General features: G+C 53.6%; 1 protein-coding gene across 2 annotated transcripts in view; it reads left to right on the forward strand.

Moving 5' to 3' along the window:
- Positions 1 to 19,694, forward strand: part of Macrod1 (mono-ADP ribosylhydrolase 1) — a 147,849-nt gene extending 128,155 nt beyond the window's left edge. The window contains exons 4-11 of one of the 2 annotated variants that reach the window (XM_031389517.1): positions 7,411 to 7,440; positions 18,056 to 18,172; positions 18,430 to 18,551; positions 18,640 to 18,670; positions 18,781 to 18,854; positions 19,171 to 19,252; positions 19,345 to 19,379; positions 19,554 to 19,689. In XM_031389517.1, the coding sequence (XP_031245377.1) occupies positions 7,411 to 7,440; positions 18,056 to 18,172; positions 18,430 to 18,551; positions 18,640 to 18,670; positions 18,781 to 18,854; positions 19,171 to 19,252; positions 19,345 to 19,349 (461 nt within the window). In that variant the 3' untranslated portion in view covers positions 19,350 to 19,379; positions 19,554 to 19,689. Of the gene's footprint in view, positions 1 to 7,410; positions 7,441 to 18,055; positions 18,173 to 18,429; positions 18,552 to 18,639; positions 18,671 to 18,780; positions 18,855 to 19,170; positions 19,253 to 19,344; positions 19,380 to 19,553 lie in introns of both variants that reach the window. The other variant, XM_031389516.1, reaches the window with a different exon arrangement.

Here is a 19,694-nt window from a genome sequence, read left to right on the forward strand (position 1 = left end):
AATGTAGCTGCTTCTACAGCGCTGCGTTACAGTCCGGGCTTCCGGGCTTTGGGGAGGGAGGCCACAGAAGTCTCTTGTTTTATCTTCAGAATTCAGCACATTTTACATCTTATTCCATCTGTGGGTGTTTCTAATCTAAAGCATGTTCTAAACGACTCGCCCTCTTGGAACAGGATCTCCACTGCAGGCCTGTGGGAGCGGAGGAGGAAACAGCGCCTTCCCCCGAACAGAGCTTAGGGGGCAGCTGTCAGTCTGTGTGGTAATGGGACAAAGCCTCCACAGAGCGGACTCTTCAGGAGTGAGACAGGGCCATGTGGGCAGTCTGACCTCTGGGTGCCTATCTGACGCTGTAGCTTCCAGAAGCACAGCTTTCAGATGTCCAGCTCCAGAGCCCCCTGGCCTTCTGTCCCCTGCCGTTTTTCCTCCTCCCCCCTGCCATTCTTTGCCTGCTGTGTGCTCCCCACTCAGCAGGCGCTTGCCCGCCAGCCCTCCTCTATCTTCCCTTAGATTGCTTTCATGACCTCTGGTGCTAACTAACTCTGGTTCAAGTTTATGCCTGTGTAGCTTTGACTGTCACCCTGGAGTGAGCTTTGTGCCAGCTGGGGTCCACCTTCACCCCAGTGCTCAGTTCACCGAAGCTGCAGAAAGCATCTTTGTTGATGCTGGGGTCTGGCTCATTCAGGAGGACTGAGAAAACAGACCAGTGACGTTGTTGTTCAAGGGTTGAGGGGAGCAGCCCCTAGATCCCCAGCTGCCCCAGGCAGGTGAAGCTGGGAAGCCAGGACAAGGTGCCCATATAGAGCTGAGGCAGACGTGTGGAGGCAGTAGCCTCCTGGGGCATGTGCAAGGGCTGTGCCAGCTTCAAAGTCACCGTTGTGCCTGCTTGCCCACCCTCTTCCTGGCCCAGGCACCTGCTCAGCGCTTTCCTCGGGTCACTGGTAACTGACTCTCTTCTCTGCATCCCCCCTCTCCCACCTCCCTCAGAAGGCCACCCCCTCCTCCCAGGCATGAAGGACTTAGTCCCTGTCTGGCCGGGAAAGCCAGAAGGTCACTTGGCTGCTGGCCTTGGACCAGCCTTGTTGTAGCACCATTTCCTACTCCTGGGCTTCCTGCTGTGCTGGCTGGTGAAGAGCCTCACATGGGAAGTTTGGCAGACCTCGGTTCAGTTCATGTGCAACCCACATAGTGGGCTGAGTGACTTGGTGCATACAGTCCATAACCGTCCAATTCTTTCAGTAATCATTGCTGAGGTTTGGCCTGGTGGCACATCTTTAATCCCATCAACTCAGGAAGCTGCAGCAGGAAGATCAAAAGTACCAGACCAACCTGGGGTACAGAGTGTGTTCAGACCAGCCTAGAGGACACAGGCAGACCCTGTCCGGAAAAACAGCTGAGCGGTGGAAGCACACGCCTTTAATCCCAGCACTTGGGAGGCAGAGGCAGGCAGATTTCTGAGTTTGAGGCCAGCCTGGTCTACAGAGTGAGTTCCAGGACAGCCAAGGCTATACAGAGAAACCCTGTCTCTAAAAAAAAAAAAGAAAGAAAGAAAAAGAAAAAGAAAAACCAAACCAAACCCAAAATAAACAAAACAAAAAACAATGAGCTGGGGATTTGGCTTAGTGGAAGAGTGGAGGTGCAGGGATGCTGGGGAGTGTAGGGAAAGAGATGGAATAATGTGTTGGTGGGGCCTTGCTTGGGCCCATTTTATATCCTGAGAACAAAGGAGGGGTACTCCTTACTCATGAAGTTCAAGGGGAGGTTTTGGGGTTGCTTTTTTTTTTCTTGACTGTTCTGGGGATGGGTCCTGGGACCCTCTTGTCTAGGGAGCTAGGCTCTACCTCTGAGACGTGCTCCCAGGCCTGGGACAGTTTTAATTGGGAAGCTGAGGTAAAGGGGGACCTGGTGCAATTTACACTGTGAGGAGATTGTCCCTGTGGCTCAGGGCTGCCTCTGGAAAGGTGGCAGTGTCTCCCCAGAGAGGTGAGCAGTGCATACACCCTACCCCTTCCAGCAAGCTCACAGCTGTGCCTTAGACCCCACCCCACCCCACCTCCATTAAAAAACATTTTAAATGCCATCATGTGACTTTTTCAGAAATATATTAATATTACATTTGAAAACATTTCCTAAAGCTAGACGTGGTGGCTCTTTGCCTGTACTCTCAGCACCCAGGATCCTGAGGCAGGAAGAGCAAGAATTCAAGGTCATTCTCCCTCAGCTACATACGAATCCAAGTCTAGCCTGGGATACACGAGCACCCCTAGACAGACAGACAGACAGAAAAAAATGAGATGCTCCTTATAAAAAGTGAAGCAAGGCAGGGTACTGCCTCTGTCCCTGGGCTTCCTCTGATCTTTAGTGGCACTTACCAAACTCTCAGGGGGTGGCCCTCTCCCTCTCACTGGGCAGTGGCCACCTGCCAGTACCTAACTAGGCCAAGAGCCTGGCCACAAACTTGAGAGTTCCTACCCTGCCGTCCTCAGGGATGGCAGTCACAGGGCAGACAGAGTAGGGCCAGGGCCTGAGAAGGTGGAAGAGAGGGTAGCAGGTCACATGAGCTGGGGGTGAGGCCAGCAGGAGCTGCAGGTAGGGAGAACCTGGGGGACATGTGGGAGGCTTCATGTGAGGCACCCCCAAACCTCAGTTTTCAGTGGTCAAAGGACTTGGCACTGACTGATGTGGGGGGCACTTCAAGGTCACAGGGCTCAAAGCTAGCTGGTTAGGCTCAGCAGAGTGTGGTGAAATCATACCCGTCCATGGCGAGGGAGAATCTCATCTGCAGCGCCCATGACAAGCAGCCCCCAAAGTGGGCAGAGGGAGAATCTCATCTGTAGTGCCCATGACAAGCAGCCCCTACAGTGGGCAGAGGACAGGCTTGACTTAAAATCAGTGTGTGTTCACTGGCCTGCACCCTATGATCTAGAACTCACACGCCACCAGAGCTGAGATCTGCTTCAGTCCCTTGTTTAAAAACTGGGTGCTAGCCGGGCGGTGGTGGCGCACACCTTTAATCCCAGCACTTGGGAGGCAGAGGCAGGCAGATTTCTGAGTTCGAGGAGGTCAGCCTGATCCATCGAGTGAATTCCAGGACAGGCAGGGCTATACAGAGAAACCCTGTCTCGAGAAAAAACAAAACAAAACAACAACAACAAAAAAACTGAGTGCTTTGGACTTGAGAGACAGCTCATAGGGTAAGAGCACTGACTGTTCTTCTAAAGGTCCTGAGTTCAAATCCTAGCAACCACATAGTGGCTCACAACCACGACGCCCTCTTCTGGTGCATCTGAAGACAGCTACTGTGTACTTACATATAATAAATAAATCTTTTAAAAAAAAAAACTGGGTGCTTAGACTGGGTTGTTGCACACCTTCAATGTCAGTACTCAGGATGGAGATGCAGGAGGATCTCTGCATATTGAGCTCTAAGACAGCCAGCCAAGAGTACATAGAGAGACCCTGTCTCAAAAAAATAACAAATAAAAAAGCTGGACACTTGAAGGAGGAGGAGGGAGATGGGCTGAGGAGATGTTCCACAGTTAGAACATGTACTGTTCTTTCAGAGGACTAAGTTCAGTTCCCAGCATGCACAAAGGTGGCTCATAACTGCCTACCAAGGGACTCCAACAACTCTCCTGGCACCCTCAGGCACACACATGTGACACACACAGACACATGAATAGTAAGTAAATCCTTTAAAAATAAGCTAAAAGCTGGGTACTGTGGCATGTGCCTGTATTCCCGGCTGCTGGGGGTCTGCAGCAGGAGAATTGTCTGAGCCCAGGAGTTCTGGCAGATTGGGCAGCATAGTGAGACCCTGTTTATCTCAAGATAAACAGACATCTAGAAGTGTCATTTTGTGCTTCCTTAATGTGCACAAAGTCCTGAGTTCCATCTCTAGCAGGTAATAAACTAAGCACGGGGGTTCATGTCTGTAATCCCAGAACTCCAGAGACAGAGACAAGAGGATTCAAAGTTCAAGGTCATCCTTGGCTACAAAGTAAATTTGGGGCCAGCCTGGGCTGCTTTTTTGTTTTATTTTGTTTTTGTTGTTTTAAAAAGATAAACAGAAACAAAAGGCCTCCTTTTATGGACAAGTTGGCTGATTACAGATCCTCTTCTCAGGCCAAGAAGGTGACAGGCATCTTCTACCCTTCTAACACCTGGCCTTCCCCAGGCCTATCCCTCTCTCAGATCCTGACTGGGTGGACTTCAGCCATTCATCCCACTTGCCTCTCCCCAGGGGCAAGACCACACAGAGATTTAGTGTCAGGAAGGCGGGGTTGGCATCCTCTCTGACTGGGGTCTGCTGCGCCCAGCCCAGGTCTCTGCCCCTCCTCTCCTGCCCCAGCAAGGCTTCCTGCCAACCCATTTGGCATTGTGCCCTCTTTGAGCAGGAGCCAGCTTGTTTGCAGCCGGTGTTAATTAAGAGAGAGGTGGTGGGGGGAGGTGGGAAGGGCCGTGGAGGGCAGCTTCCGACAGCCGCCAGCACTGCCCCCGGGGCTCAGAGGGCTGGAGTCAGGCCTGGGCCCACCTGAGATGCCTCATCCCCCACTGCCGGTTCCCACGCGCTACTGCCGGAGTGTGGCCCTTCACTTCTGCAGCCAAGCCTGCTGGGCGTGGAGCGATTGAGGCTGAGGTAACAGAGGCTCGGAGTGCTCCTCCTTGTTTTGAGGAAGTAGGCGTGGCCAGGGGGTGTAGCGCTGCAACCGCCCCTTCTTGGTGGCCTGCCTTCCAGTTCAGAGAGACCCAGATTTACTCTTTATTTTGAGCCAAGGTCTCCTGTAGCCCAGGTTGGCTTAGAATTCCTTACATGATAGGCAATGACCTTGAACTTCTGATCCTCCTGCCTCTACCTCCCAGAGTGGTAAAATTACAAGTATCAGCTACTCTATCTAGTATATATACATGGAAGTCTGTATATCCGGTATATACATGGTTGGAAATCCAACCCAGGGCTTCCTGCATGCCTAAGTCCTTGAAATGTACTACATTTCCCAGCTCCCTACCCCAACCCCCTACACCTGCACTGTCTCTGTCTGTCTGTCTCCTTCCTTTTCTCCTCTCTCTCTGTCTCCTTCTCTCTCTCCCGCCCTCTCTCTCTCTTCCTCTCCCGGCCCCCCCCCCTTACCCCCTCTGAGCTTCAGTTCCCTTCTCTGTAGAATGGGAACAGGAGTCCCTCCCTGGTGACTTAGCTCTAACCATAAATGGGATCCTTTAAGAAGAGCAGCAGCCAATCTTGCTAATGATCTGGGATCGTGTCCTGGAGAGCCTCTGGGGACCAGAATGGGACCTCTGCACCCTGCCTCTTCCGGGGTCCTTGGCGGCTGACCTCTTACCCGGTAGTGTCTCTCAGATAACTTGCCCACATGCTCAGCTACCTCCTTCTTCGTTCCCATGGCCTCCGCTTGATTCTAGGAGCTCCCGGCCGCTCCTCGCCTCTCCATCTTAATTAGCTGCTTGTATTAATCTTGAAAGTAACGTGGCAACTTGCAGCCCTGGGTTTTCAGGCTGTGGAATTAATTATTCCCCAAGCGAAGAGCTGTCAGGTCTGGGAGACCAGCCATTGCGAGCCACCCGACACCACTTAGTAGCATCCATAGCTTCCGCAAAAAGCCCCGGGCCACGGTCTGGCCCCTAACCCTAAAGCAGAAATGCCAGGAAGATGGGGTAAGACCCAACCCTGGGAGGAGCCGAAGGCCCAGCCTGGGAGCCAGGCCCCCTGGGCCTCTAACCTGGGTAACAACTGGGTCTTGGGGGACCTGTGGCCTCCCCTAGCTCCTTGTCTGGTTGGCACTGGGATTTCTTAGGGATGCAGACCTTGCGCCCAGATGGGGACTTCAGGCTGGGTGGGAGCAATGATCAGCCCAGCCCTAGCATTCTGGCAGAGGGGCTGCCAGTCTCCTTTACCTATTTGTCAGCCACAGGGTCACAGCTGGACAAAGAAAGATGGATACGGCTAATCAGGAAAGTGGGAGCCATGATGGCTGTCGGGCCCACTCTGCCTGAGGGGTTCCCCTCCAGACCAAGCAGAAAGCAGGGCACCTTCCTATAGCAAGGCCAGAGCTAACTCCTTTTTCATGACCTTCACTCCAACACTGTGAGCTGGGGTAGTCTTCCCAGTTTACACTGGACACGGAGGCCTGGAGCCAGGCTGCCCTGCTCACTGGGCGCTGGCTAGCACTCAGACTTCTGACATGGCCCACGACGTGGCTTTCCTCCACTACATACCCCAGACTCTGTGGCCTCCTGCTTCCTCCCTCACTGCACGTACACTGACTTCTTCTCTTGGGTGTCTTAGTCAGGGTCTACGTAGTCCTCACTGTCTTGGAACTCACTCTGTAGACCAGCCTGGCCTCAGATTCAGCAATCCATCTGCCTCTGCCTCTGCTTTCTGAGAGCTGGGATTAAGAATGCATGCTGGGCAGTGGTGGCACTTGGGAGGCAGAGGCCAGCCTGGTCTACAGAGTGAGTTCCAGGACAGCCAAGGCTACACAGAGAAACCCTATCTCGAAAAACCAAAAAAAAAAAAAAAAAGTGTGTGCCACCATGCCCCATGTGCAGTTCCTTCTTGGTGGCCTCCCACCGTGTTAGTAGGCAGCCTGTGGGCCATGAGCGTAAGGGCTGTGTTGCCCTGGCCTTCCCGTACCGATGCTGAAGGCTGGACACTCCTGGGACTCAAGGAACACTGTAGAGTAAAGTAGCGCAGGCAGAATACAGGCCGGGCAGTAAACACCCATGACTCCAACACTTGGAGGTGGAAGCAGGAGTGCTAGCTACCAAGCCATCCTCTGCTACATACTGAATTGAAGCCAGTCTAGAATTCAAGAAACTCTGTCTTTAAAAAATAAAGGGGGTGAGGCTGGGCAGTGGTGTCACTCACCTTTAATCCCAGCAAAGGCAGGTGGATCTCTGAGTTCAGGGCCGGTCTGGTCGACGAAGAGAGTTTCAGGACAGAGAAACCCTGTATCAGAAAAAAAGGGGGATGGGGAGGACAGGGAGCAGAGGGGATCAAAATGGTTCAGTGAGTGAAGGCATCTCTGCTAAGCCTGACAACTTGAATCTGAACCATGGGATCTACTTTGTGGAAGGAGAGAACCAGCTCCTGCCAATTGTCCTCTGACCTGCACATACATGCTGTAACCCTGTGTACTGTACTTCTGGGTGGTCAATGGCCTTGGTGGCCTTCCTGGGCCCCCACTCCCTGATCCCCTATAAGCCCAGGCCCACTAGGAGCTCCCCAGCCCCCATCATTGGCTCTTGCACAAAGGGCTGGGAATCCTATACCCAGAGTCTCAGGCCCCAGGCTGCCTGCTCCCAGCTTCCTGACTGTCCCTCTACCCCATGGAGCCTGCCTTTGACCCCTCCCGTACTGCACTTACCTGATTTTGTCTCTCTCTTTCTGTCTTGCAGCCAACAACTCCCTGCTTGGAGGCGGAGGGGGTGAGTACACAGACCTTCCTGAGTCTCTGGTAAGGTTGGAGTGGGGGAGGGGGTAGACGTGTCCTGTTTCATCCTCCAGGACCCTACTATTTCAGTCAGGCCCCTGTGGTGTGCCCATTGATAAAGCTAGAGGCCTAGCTCCTTTGTAGGAGCCCCCCACCTGAACTCAAGCCTCCTTCCCGGTTTGTACCTGAACACACTGGAGCTGGGGGCTGCGGGCTGGTAGACAAAGCCTCACTCTGTGCCTGATGCCAGCTGGGCCTTTGAAAGCTCATTGCTAATTGTCCTCATCTTCTCCACTGTCTCTGCACCTTACCCATTTCTGCACTGAAAAACCCCAGGTGTCTGCCAGGCAGTATCTCAGGCCAGCACAGGGCAAGGGCTACAGCACCAGGTAGGGGACGGGTGAATGACAGGGGGGCAAAGGCCAGCAGTGCAGCAGGTGCCTCGAGAGGGGGGCAGCCTTGTGGCCCCACATCTGCCTCAACCAGCCTCCCACCACCCGCTCAGCCCCTCGGCCCCCAGCTGCCGGGCAGCCACTGTCTGCACAGCGGCAGGATGATTGGTGAGCCAGGGGGCAGGGGTTAATGCGCCATGGGATAAATCCCGGGGGCCATGTTTACGGCATTGGTGGTGGGGCCCAGGCCAGGTTTTAAAAGGGGGAAAAAATAAAAGGGGCAGCGAAGGTCAGGAATAAATAAGCACGGTACTAAGAGCTGTCGGTGACCAGCCAGGATGCAGGGGGCTGTTTGTGGCTGAGGATGCCTTCCCTCCCTCCCCACTCTCCTCTAGCTGTCCCCGTGGAGGTCACCGCTTCCCAGGATGGGAGTTTGGTGCCCGTGTATAGGTCCTTGGGGACCTCTTTGCAAGCCTGCCCTTTAAGAGGAACAGGTCCCTCTGTGGTTGGTGACACCATGTTCCAACCACGGTACCCACCCCACACCCATTCATTCATCACTCGGTACTCAGTGCCTGTTGTGTACAGGACTGTGAGCTGAACACTGACAGACCAGCCATGACAGGGTAGTGGGAGGTCCCAGGAACATCAGGGCTCAGCCGAAGGGCCTGCTCAGCATGAACACCAGGGAAATTTCAGGAAGGAAGGTAGGGCCTGGATTGGTGAGGAAGGTGGGAAGAGTGTCCTGAGCATTAGGAACAGACAGTAAAGGCCTGAAGATGAAGGGAGCAGGGCTGACCAGGAGCCTCAGATCCCAGCCTTGAGGCCAGAAGAGCAAGAGCACAAGAAACCGTGGGAGGAGCTAGGGTTTTAGCATTTCCTCTGGGGAAGGGAGCATGTGGGCCTTTCAGCTTGCCATTCTTGACCTGCTCAAAGCCCTCACATCCTTCAGAATCACATCTAAGGCTCTCACTGTGGCTCGGAAGGCCCAAGCACCTCTCAGACTCACCTCTGCACTCCAGGCCTTCCCCACAACCACACCTGCCTCCCTGCACAGGGTCTGGTGCACTCCGCCTCAGGGCCTCTGTGCTGTCAGTGGCAGAAGAGGCACACTCTTGCCTTGGGAGCCCCTGACTGTTCCTCCCATCCTTCCACGTGTGGGGAGTGGGGAGTGTGCGTTCCCTCTTACAAGCCTTTACTTGAACATCAGTTTCCCAGTGGGATCCACCCTGACTACTGGCTGAGGCTGCAGCTATCCAGCCTGGCTCTCACTCCACTGGAGTTGTTTTCTGAGAACCACCCTCCTTCTGCCATGTGACAATTCCTCATCACTACCTTCACTGCCTTCTGTCTGTCCCCCAGAAGGAAAGGAATCACTAGGATATGGGCCTGGACAGACTCTCCATGAAGTGAGGGACTCACCCCTGAGGGTCGCACACAGAAGTAGGCTGGGCACAGGGGTGGCTTGCAGGCATCCTGGTGCCTGCCTTAAGCCATGGGGTGCTCTGGCTCTCTTTTTGGCCTTAGGGGTGCAGGGGGGCTGGCTGATGAGGAGATGGGTGGGGCAGTGACCCTGGAGGGAAGTTGACTTTAAGTCCAGCCTTTCATCTAAATACTCTAAGCTAAGATTTATGGAGCCTCTGCAGCTAGGGCTGGGACACAGCCCCGCTAATAAAACTGGAGCAGGTGGATGTGCAAGGCGGGCCTGTGGAGGGAGGAGGCAGAACCTGTTGGGCCCTGGCATCTGAAGTTGAAATGCAGCCTGCCAGCTACCTGGGCATACCCCTTCAAATATGACACATCTGTCACCCCTTCACCAACCCTAACCCCAGAAAGATCCTGGGACCTCTCCTGGGGGCCTGAAGTTTTTCCTGTAAGAGTTCAGGTCTCTATCTGCCCTCATCTGTCCACCACTCAGGGTGGCCCTAGAGAAGCCTTGTCCCTTCAGCCACAGGCCAGCAGAAACCCTGCCAGGCATCCTGATGCATCACTCTTGTCCCTAGCTCTGGGCCCTTGGAACATAGACTGTATAGTACTCTACCACTAGAATGTCCTTCCTGTGAAGGTCAGAAGCTAGGACGCTGAGCTCTGGAGCCCCTCACGGTGACCTCTGCTGAAGCAGCACAAGTGGAGCACACACTGTGTCTGCCCAGGGAAGAGGGGCAGACAGTGGGTCTGTGGGTACTCAGGACTTTGCTCTGTACTCAAGTGACCCAATTTAGAAGTAGGTTTCTCAAGCAAAGGATGCTGGGACTTGGCCCTTGAAGATTGGATAGGCACTTAGCAGGCTAGCAGGATGGAGAGATACCAGGGACGATGACCTGATGTCCTAGGGAAGTCCTAGTCTCCTGGTGGAGCTGGTGACCACTTTTTCCCATGCCTCTGCCCTATCTCCCTGTGGAAAGGCAGTTATTGGCTCAATAAAAAGATGTCTGAAACACTCTCCTATTGTATGGTAAGGAGGGAGGCGGGTCCTAAATCAGGATAGGGATCGACAAGGCCCAAGCGCCTCAACTGTTTATTAGCACCGAGATGTTTACTTGGCGATGAGGAGCCGGCTTTCTCGGGGAGATTTGTGCGTTCTTTTTCAATTACCCCTCGTCTTTCTCTGCCACTTTTGCACTAAAGGGATAATAAATGTATCGGAGCGTTTCAATTATTCATCTAAATCATGACTGCGCCTGCCATGGCCAAGTCTTAGTGACAGATTAATTCAAGGCCGCAGCCTCTGCCGTCATGGCTGCCATCTCTGCCCCAGCCAACCAGCGCCCCAAAGGGCCAGCACTGGGAGCCAGTGGTTAGGGTCAGACAGGTCCTTGGCAGGAGGGCAAGGCAGGCTAGGAAGGGGGAAGGAGCCCTTGTCCTCACCCTCTCCCCTGCTTGGGCCTTACAAGTTATCAGCCCCACACGAAGCTACCCACTGCCCACACATCAGCTCCCGGACCCTGCACTGCTTCACCCCTAAGCCACATCCCAGCACCACATGCTGGGAGAGGTCAGGATGGTAGAGCATTTGTACCTGCTGCTCCTCTGCCCTCCTGCCCAGAGTCCCCCCTGAGGATGGTCTCTCCTGATGGCCACACTCCTAAATCAAGGGATGGAGAGCCTGGCACGTGTCAGCTCTATCTTGAACCATGTTCCGTATTCTGTTGCCCTTGACAATTATTCAAGATCTGTTTGCCCCCAGGAACACCATCAGACCACTGAAGGCGCAGGCACAGGTGGACAGCACGTGTTGGGAACATACTTGTCAACTGCCACTGTGCTCAGCCACAGCCTGATACTTGTGTGTGCAGCCCGTCCCCTCTCCCCTCACACAGTACCGAGCCCTCAGTGGCTCAATGGCCCTCAGTGGCTGCTTTCCTGTGTATTCTATCTGCCTGGATCTCCATCCCCTTCTAACCTCTAACCACTCTTGCTCTCTTTGGCTCGCCATCCTTTTCTATCCCCCTTTCCTCTGCTTTCTCTTCCTCTCACTTCCCTTTGTTCCTGTGAGGATTAATTAGCAAGGCCTTTGAGCATGGGACTCTAGTCTGGCCTTCCTGTCAATTCTTTGCAAACTACAAGCTGCCATCACTGCTGCTAATCTGTGACTGCTTCCGTGGCCTCTGGGAAAGCTGGCACTGCTGCCCTGATGAATGGTGGCCTGATTCAGTGGAGACCTTGACCTCCATAGCAGTAGAGCAACCAGCCAGCGTGTGTGAGGTTGCCCCACCTCTCTTTGGCCACATATGGGACTCAAAAGCAGTAGGTAACTTGAGAGCTCCCAAGAGCCAGGAAGCTTGTCAGACTCACAGCCTGGGGCTGTCTGCAGGAGCAAGGGTGTAGCTTTAGCACAGAGAAGTGTGAGTCACAGGAGGGACCCTCAAAAATGACTACATGCAGAGGGCTGGAGAGATGGCTCAGCTGTCAAGAGGTCCTGTGTTCAGTTGCCAACACATGGTGGCTCACAAACATCTGTGGGTGCAATGCCCTCTTCTGGTGTGTCTGAAGACAGTGACAGTGTACTCACATATATATTTTAAAAAAAAAAAATCAAGCTGGTGAGATGGCTCAGCGGTTAAGAGCACTGACTTACAAAGGTCCTGAGTTCAAATCCCAGCAACCACATGGTGGCTCACAACCACCCTTAATGAAATCTGACGCTCTCTGGTGTGTCTGAAGACAGCAACAGTGTACTTATCTATAATAATAAAAAATAAATCTTGCTGGGCAGTGGTGGCGCATGCCTTTAATCCCAGCACTTGGGAGGCAGAGGCAGGCAGATTTCTGAGTTCGAGGCCAGCCTGGTCTACAGAGTGAGTTCCAGGACAGCCGGGGCTACACAGAGAAACCCTGTCTCAAAAAAACAAAAAACAAAACAAAATAAAACAAAATCTTAAAAAAAAAAAAAAAAAAAACTTAAAAAAAAAAAAAAGGCTAGATGCAACCTGGGAGAGTTCTTCACACTCAGCTGGGCACATATGTTAGGGTGATCCCTAGATGCCTTATCTATAGTTCCTGCCCCTAGGACTGCAGTCTTGCACTCCTGCCCCTGGATTTACAAGCTGGGACTATCTTTTGTCCCTCCCAGTATATTCTATTACCCAGGGCTCCACTACAGTGTCCCATGCTATTGGGACATTTTGGACCACTGCATGGATGGACGTGTCACAAAGTTCCCCACCTCCTGTCCTGTCCCATCTTCTCATGTTAGCTCTGTTGCTGCTTCCCTGGTAGTGTGATACGCGGGACTGGCCTGTGGCTACCCCATCACGTGTTTGCTATGGGGTTCAGTGCATAGCTTCCCAGGGCCAGAGAGTCCTGACTTGCTGTCAGAGTTGAAGTTTTCATATTGTGGATTGGTGTGAGCCACAAAAGGCATCATAAGCTGAGTGTGATAGGTCTTTCCTTACCCAGGCAGAGGCCCTGGGTCACCAGCTGCCCCTTCCTGACCTTCACTGAGAGAACGGTGCCCTGAGAAACTCCTCCCCCCCAGAAGCTCTTCCCCCAGAAGCTCCTCCCCCGAGAAGCTCCTCCCCCGAGTGACTCGGGGGCGGGGCTACCTGCAGCTTCATTTTGCAGATGAGGAAACAGAGGCTCCCTACCCTACCTAGCAACCGGCCTTCCTTGAATAAGGAGTGTGAGAATTAGTCCTTCTTCAACAACTCTGCTCCCTGCCTCATGGCCACTGCACTCATGCCCTGCCCCCAGTAGGCAGGATGCCACCAGGCCCTGCACACGGCTGCCCAGGATCTTTAATAACGCGAGTGATTGTGCATGATGAATGAGGCCCGTGGTTGTGTACATAATGAAGCCCTAATGTTTTCAAATCCCCATTTAAGGAGCTGATCTCACCCATAATGAATGTCAGATCACATCCCAGTGATGTCGTCCATCCATCTTCTCCCTGGGGCACCCACCCTCCTGGGCACCTCCAGGATGCAGCCTCAGGAGGGTGGGCTCTGTGTCTTTCCCTGGGTCCAGTACAGGGCTTGTCTGGAGCAGATACTGGAGGAGGGCTGTCCGCAAAATGAAGGACCAGAGAGGGCAAGCAGAGATTGGCTGTTTGGGTGCTAACCAGGCAACATCAGTGTCTTGGTTCACAAGTTTTATCCAGAAAGAGGAAGAGAGTGTGGAGAGAAGGGTTCCAGGACCCAGTGGATCGTCATAGCTCTCTTTGAGGGTGAGAGTCCAAAGGTCAACAGCTCAGGATCTGCCTTAGTGCCTCATTCCAGTAGACTCGGCCCCCCATCTGCTCAGCCAAGCTGTCCTTCTGAGAAGGAAATGGACAAGGACCAGTGCACAGGGTCTGGCTGGCAGTTGTATGCTGCACTAAGGTGTGGCTGCTGTGAGCTGTCCCCAGGCCAGAGCCCAAGCAGGACTGAATGTCCAGATGCGGATAGGTCCCCTATACTTTCTTGGACAGAATGCCTCCCGCCCCTCCCCCCACCAGCCCAGGCCTCTGCCCTTGGCTGAACCTGGGCCACCTAGCTGTGAGTATTGACTGCGCGATAGACAAAGGAGCAATCTCTTCCCAAATGTCCACACCAAGCAACAAGAACTTGCTGACAGTTGAGGAAACTGAGGCACAGAGCTGTACAGAGACCGTTCCCTGGAGACACAATGGAAGAGCCCAGAAAGGGGAACTTGGCTTGGAAAGCTCCTTCCTGTGTCCCCAAGGCCAGCTTGGCTGTTACTCTACAAACTGGATCCCCATTCTAGACTCCTCCTTGCTTTCTTCCTGATGGGGAGTCCACAGGAGGCCAGGATGGGCAGGGCAGAGGTAAGAGCTACTCAGAATCCTCTCTTGCTCTGTGACTCATAGCTATGCCTCTCTGACCCTTTGCCTCCATTTCTTGTAAGACAGGGCCTAGCAGTAGAGATCTTGGCTTCTGTTCCACTTCCAGCTGTGAGATCTCAGAAAGCTGCTGGCTCCTCTGGCTTTTGGTTGCCTACCTGCTAGCTGCTTCCCAGCCTCAATCAATGTTCCCTACAGATCTTTGGACACCTAGGCTCTGAGATTCAGAGAGATTGAATGACTAGCCCAAAGTTACCAGCAATCTTTGGCCTGAATTTTGGGAGAGAGAAATCCCAGTAGAGGATGTAACAGGGCCAGCTCCACAGAGTGGCAGAAGGGAATGGGGATAGCTGACCCTTTGGCAGGGGTACAACTGCCCTCTGAGTCCCCTAGGCCACTGGCTCCTCTTGTTCCTGTAAATAATTAATTAGCCCCTGCTTGCTTGTTTGTTTAGCATGAGGAATGCTCCCCCACTGAGACACATTTATTGCTGAATAAATTTAAATATCTAATCTTCCCTTCATGAATATTACAGCACCCTAAATAGAAGCCAACAGTCCTCGGTGCCTTACTGGAGTGGTCCCCACTGGAGCTTGCCTTGGCTGGTCTGCAGAGGGTCAGGGTCCAGCCCTTTCCCTCTGCCAGGAGACAGAGGCAAGCTCCTACCAACCCTACTCCCCCTCCTTGCTGGGACAGAACTCCTTGCTTCTGAACCCCAAGCTGATGTTAGGTCTGTCCACAGTTATCAGGAGGATGTCCCTTAGCATTTCCCAGGCTTTGGGGGACTGACTAGACAGGAGGGGAAGGGGCTGGGGTTCAGTGAGATGTAGGGATTGGGGGACGGGCAGCAGCAGAGGAGAGGCCTGGGACAGAAGAGCTCAGAGTGGCCACGGAGGAAACAGCTAGGGTCCGAGAGCAACCTGGTGGGTGGCAGTAGCATACAGTCAGTCCTATGGATGAGCTGCACAGGCCAGAGAGACGAGGAACCCCAGGGCAGATACTCTTCAGGGGGATGTATTGATTCAGAGAGAGGATAGGTACCAGACTGCAGGGGTAAAGAGGGCAGGGAGACAAAAGATGACTGTTTCAACTGTTTCTACAGCTGCCAGAGGCAGATAAGCACTGACCCACTGAGGGTAGCAAGGTTGAGGGGTGGCAAAAGCAGCCACATCATGGTTCTAGTAGAGTCCCTGAACCTTCAGTGCTTAGTGTGTGATCTGTGCCAAGTTTTACTAACCATTGCCTCAGCTCCTTCTATAAAGAAGGGGTTGGCAGCGCCTCCTGAGTAGGGTGTGAGGCTCCAACAAGACAATCTATGGGTCCAGCTCAGCACCCCAAGGTGCTTACTGCAAGGAGGTCCAACGGGGAGGGATGGAAGCTGACTGGCTCCACCACAATGGAGGAATGCTCATATCGGACCAAGTAGACAGAGGGCTGCTGACCAGGCTTAGACTGAGCTGCGGGCCTTGGTGTTTGGCGAGAAAGGACTTTATTTACCATTTAGTCTAACTGGCCTCTGCCTCCCAACTGTTGGGATTAAAGGTATAAGTCAGTGCATTCTTCCCTGGTGAGAAGCCAACTATTGTGGGACAGACATCAAGGGTGTGGGGGTTGTGGGGAACACATCTTGACAGTGGATATCCAGAGGAGGGCGTGAGGGTTGGGTGCAAAGGAGGGGCCAGGCAGCTGAGACCTAGATTCCAGGGCCAACCTGTTTGGGGAAGGGTAACACAGATGTAGTGTCCAGGGCCTCACCTTTGTTTTTGGTCACAAGGTCCAAGTCCTACTCTAAAAGTTAGTAGAGTGCTTCTGTGCCAGTCCTCTGTGCCTTCATTTCTCCAGGCCAGCCTCAAGGGACTAACTGCAGGGCTGTTCGTTTGAGCAGGGTCTGTATTTCTACATGACCCTGTAGCCAGCTAAAGTCACCTGCAGGACACTTCATACTGGAATAGCAGGTAGTGGAGTGCCAGGGGGCCAAGACTGATAGCCAGGGCCCATAGGTTCCAGGAATGTCACCTCCACAAATCCCTGTGCTCATCTCACACGACTCCCTCACCTCACCACGGACTTCCCATACACTCTGTGAGCCCGACACTATCTGTTATGATAAGGGCTAAATCACTTTGTATCTGATCAAGCCCAACACTGCTCAACTAACAAGAATTAGAGCCTGACTTCAGGGGCCGAGAACACTTGTTGCTCTTGAAGAGAACCCAGATGCAATTTCCAGATACCACATGGTAGCTCACGACTATCTGTAATCCCAGTTCCAGGAGGAGCCTAACTAGACACAGGGAACACACATGCATGTAGGCAAAACATTCATACACATAAGGTAGCATGGATAAATCTAAAAAATAAAATGAAAAGAATCAGAGCCTGGCATAGTGGTGAATCTCCCTAACCCCCTCACTCAGAGTGGAGGCAGGAAGGTTAGGAGATTAAGTTTAAATGGAGGCTAGCCCAAGCTACACAAGGTTATGTGGCTCAAATAAAAGCCAAAACACAACAAATATGAGAAAAAAGAAAAAAGGTCAATTTACTTAGCACTGAGGTGGAGCTTAGTGGTGGAATGTGTGCCCTGGCACTACCCTACCCTGCAACATTTATATTTCCAACATCCTATGAGGTGGGCCTCTATTAGACCCAGAGAAGTAGTGATGTGCCCAGGGTCACTCAGGCTGCTCACCTCCCCTACCACTGCTGTTGTGTCCAGTGCTGGGTCCTCTGGGACATCCCACCCGGAACAGATGCACTGTGATTCCTGTGAACTCCGGGCTTCACACAGGCTCAGGACTCTCAGCACCCGCTCTCCAGAATCCTGCAGAGGAGAGCAGGGGCCCCAGAATACCCTGCCCTGAGCCATTCCCAGGGTTCTCCAACTCTGGGAAATTACCCCAGTGCCAGCTCTGAGGAAAGTTGAAAATTAATTGCAATTGGAAACAGGAAACAGAAGAGGGATATCCAGTCAGTGTGCCCCGTCCTGGGCCAAGAAGTTGGAGGGTGCAGGAAAGAGAAAGGGTTAGGAATATGTAAAATGAAGCCAGAATTTTTTGTTTGTTTATTTGTTCATTTTGTTTGCTTGATGCCAGTGCAGCCAGGTGCCAGGGAGTAGACCTTCTCAAGGATAGGATAGGCTTGGGCTTCATCAGCCCTGCCATCTCAGGGGGCACTGTCCACATTTTGCAGTTGAAATCCTGGTGAAGCAGGAGAAAATATAGAGCAGACAGGGGCAAACCAGTACTTGCCTCAGCCTGTTTGGGCAAAACTACATGGTTCTTGGGTAAGTAGCAGAGTTGCCTCTGGGCTTCTGCTGGCTCTGGAATATAGCAGCATTAAGAGTTGTTTATCTGGGCGTGGGTCCCCAGGGTCACAGAGAATCCCAAGAGCCTCCCTTGGATAAACAAGCCCTGAGCCTGGCCTTAGTTAAGCAGGATGCGCTAATGCTAACGAGTCTGCTAGTTGCCCCACCAGGGTTTGAGAGCCTAGAGACACCTGAGAGGCCTGGTCCAATGGGAAGGAGCTGGAAAAGCTAGGCTCAGGTGCGGGATTGGATCTGCCATTTGGAACTAGGTGGCCTCGACTCCTCAGACGGGATTGAGGCGTGGGTTTTGAAAAGGCTTTATCAAAATGTGGGCTTTGGGATCCCACCAGATTCCTAGAATCTGAGTGACCTCAGGACGGTTCGGACTGGACAGAGAAGCAAGTGGGTGGGCCATGGGCGCCCCCTGCCGGTCGCTCCAAGGTTCACTGCAACTCCTTGAAGCCTCAGTTTCCCTAGATGTGAAACAAGGGGCGACAAGAGCAGCCTTGGAGAGAATTTTGCGATGCCATGTGGGCCAATGAATAGCCTTGGACTCTCTTGGGAATGGGATGTCATGCCTGATCCTTCAGGGATGTGGGGAACCCGACAGCTCATGTCTCCTGGTCTCCTGCAGTGGACGGCTGCATTCATCGGGCCGCAGGATCCCTGCTCACGGAGGAATGCCGCACCCTGCAGAACTGCGAGACCGGCAAAGCCAAGATCACTGGTGGCTATCGGCTGCCAGCCAAGTGTGAGTGTTCAAGGGGAACTGCCCACAACCACAAGGGGGCGTCTTAATGTTAAGTATAAGGGCCTGGGCCTCTGACACTCCAGATAGCAAGTGGCTGGAGCTGCAGCCGGGAGGAGAGGGAGAGAGGGCAATGTCAAGGTCTTCCACCACCTAGCAGTGACATGTGGGTGGGCGGTCACAAGTGTGTGCCGCAAGGGTCCTGGTGAGATGGCATGAAAGACCTAGGCCGTCTGACTGAAGCCCTCATCCTACCCTAGATGTCATCCACACAGTGGGGCCCATCGCTGTAGGCCAACCCACTGCCAGCCAGGCGGCCGAGCTCCGCAGCTGCTACTTGAGCAGCCTGAACCTGCTGCTGGAGCACCGGCTGCGCTCAGTGGTAAGAGTCAACTGGCGGCAGGGGCAGGGGCATCAGGGAAGACACCAAGTGACCAAGTCCCCATGTTGTCTTGCCCTCTCTTCCCTAGGCTTTCCCATGCATCTCCACAGGCGTGTTTGGTGAGTATGCCTGGCGTGGGCAGTCCCTCCTCTCCCAACCCCGCCCCGACCCTCGTCAGGGAGGTGGGTGGGGCTGGGCCAGATGTGGACTCACCAGACCCTGCCCTCAGGCTACCCCAATGAAGAGGCTGCGGAGGTAGTGCTGGCTACGCTGCGGGAATGGCTGGAGCAGCACAAGGACAAGGTGAGACCTGACAGAGCGGCTGGCAGGAAGGCTGGAACAAGGGTGCCTAGCACTGGGCTGGTGTGGCGGTTAGTACTTGCCCTCCCCCAGCCCACTCCTTAGGCCAGGCTGGTTTGTTGTGAGATGGAAAGGAGCAAGTGTGCAGCCTGAACCCCTTCTATAAATGGCACAGTAAAATTCTCAAATCTCCTGAGGTGAACAGTGCACCATGGTAGCCGAGACCCTGCAAGGGCTAGTGCATCTGGGGACACTCAGTACCAGGACTGAGAGGCCGGTGGAGGCCTCAGCCCAAGCTGTGCAAATCTCCCTGGCACAGGTGGACCGGCTCATCATCTGTGTGTTCCTGGAGAAGGACGAGGGCATTTACCGGGAGCGCCTGCCCCATTATTTCCCAGTAGGTATGTGCTTTTGTTTTCCTCCTGGCCACTCTAGGCCAGCCCACCACTCCCCCAATGCCCCGGGACATCTCTCACTGTCCTCTGCCTTCCAGCCTGAGGCTCCCACAGTCCACCCCGAACATGACTGGTAAGCAGGGCCTGTCCCAGTACAGTGTGGCAGCTCTACACTACTAACCTGGCCCTCTAACACCCGCTCAATCTGCCATTGCTTACCTCCATGCAGTGGGCGGTAAAGGCAGGGAGGGCGCCCAGGGGCTTTCAGAAGTCCTCAATTCCCTTTACCTATCTGCTCTGCCCTCAGACCCACCTGGGCCTGTAGGACCTCGTTCCCAGCTCTGAGAGGGGTCTCAGAAGCCTACAGCTTGTTCCAGCCTGGCCACCAAGGGTTCTGTCCTTTCCCTCAGCCCTGCCTTCCTAATAAAGCTGTCTGGCTCAGCCCTCA

Source organism: Mastomys coucha, unplaced genomic scaffold, assembly GCF_008632895.1.
Source record: "Mastomys coucha isolate ucsf_1 unplaced genomic scaffold, UCSF_Mcou_1 pScaffold21, whole genome shotgun sequence".
In the NCBI taxonomy this organism is placed as follows: Eukaryota; Metazoa; Chordata; class Mammalia; order Rodentia; family Muridae; genus Mastomys; species Mastomys coucha.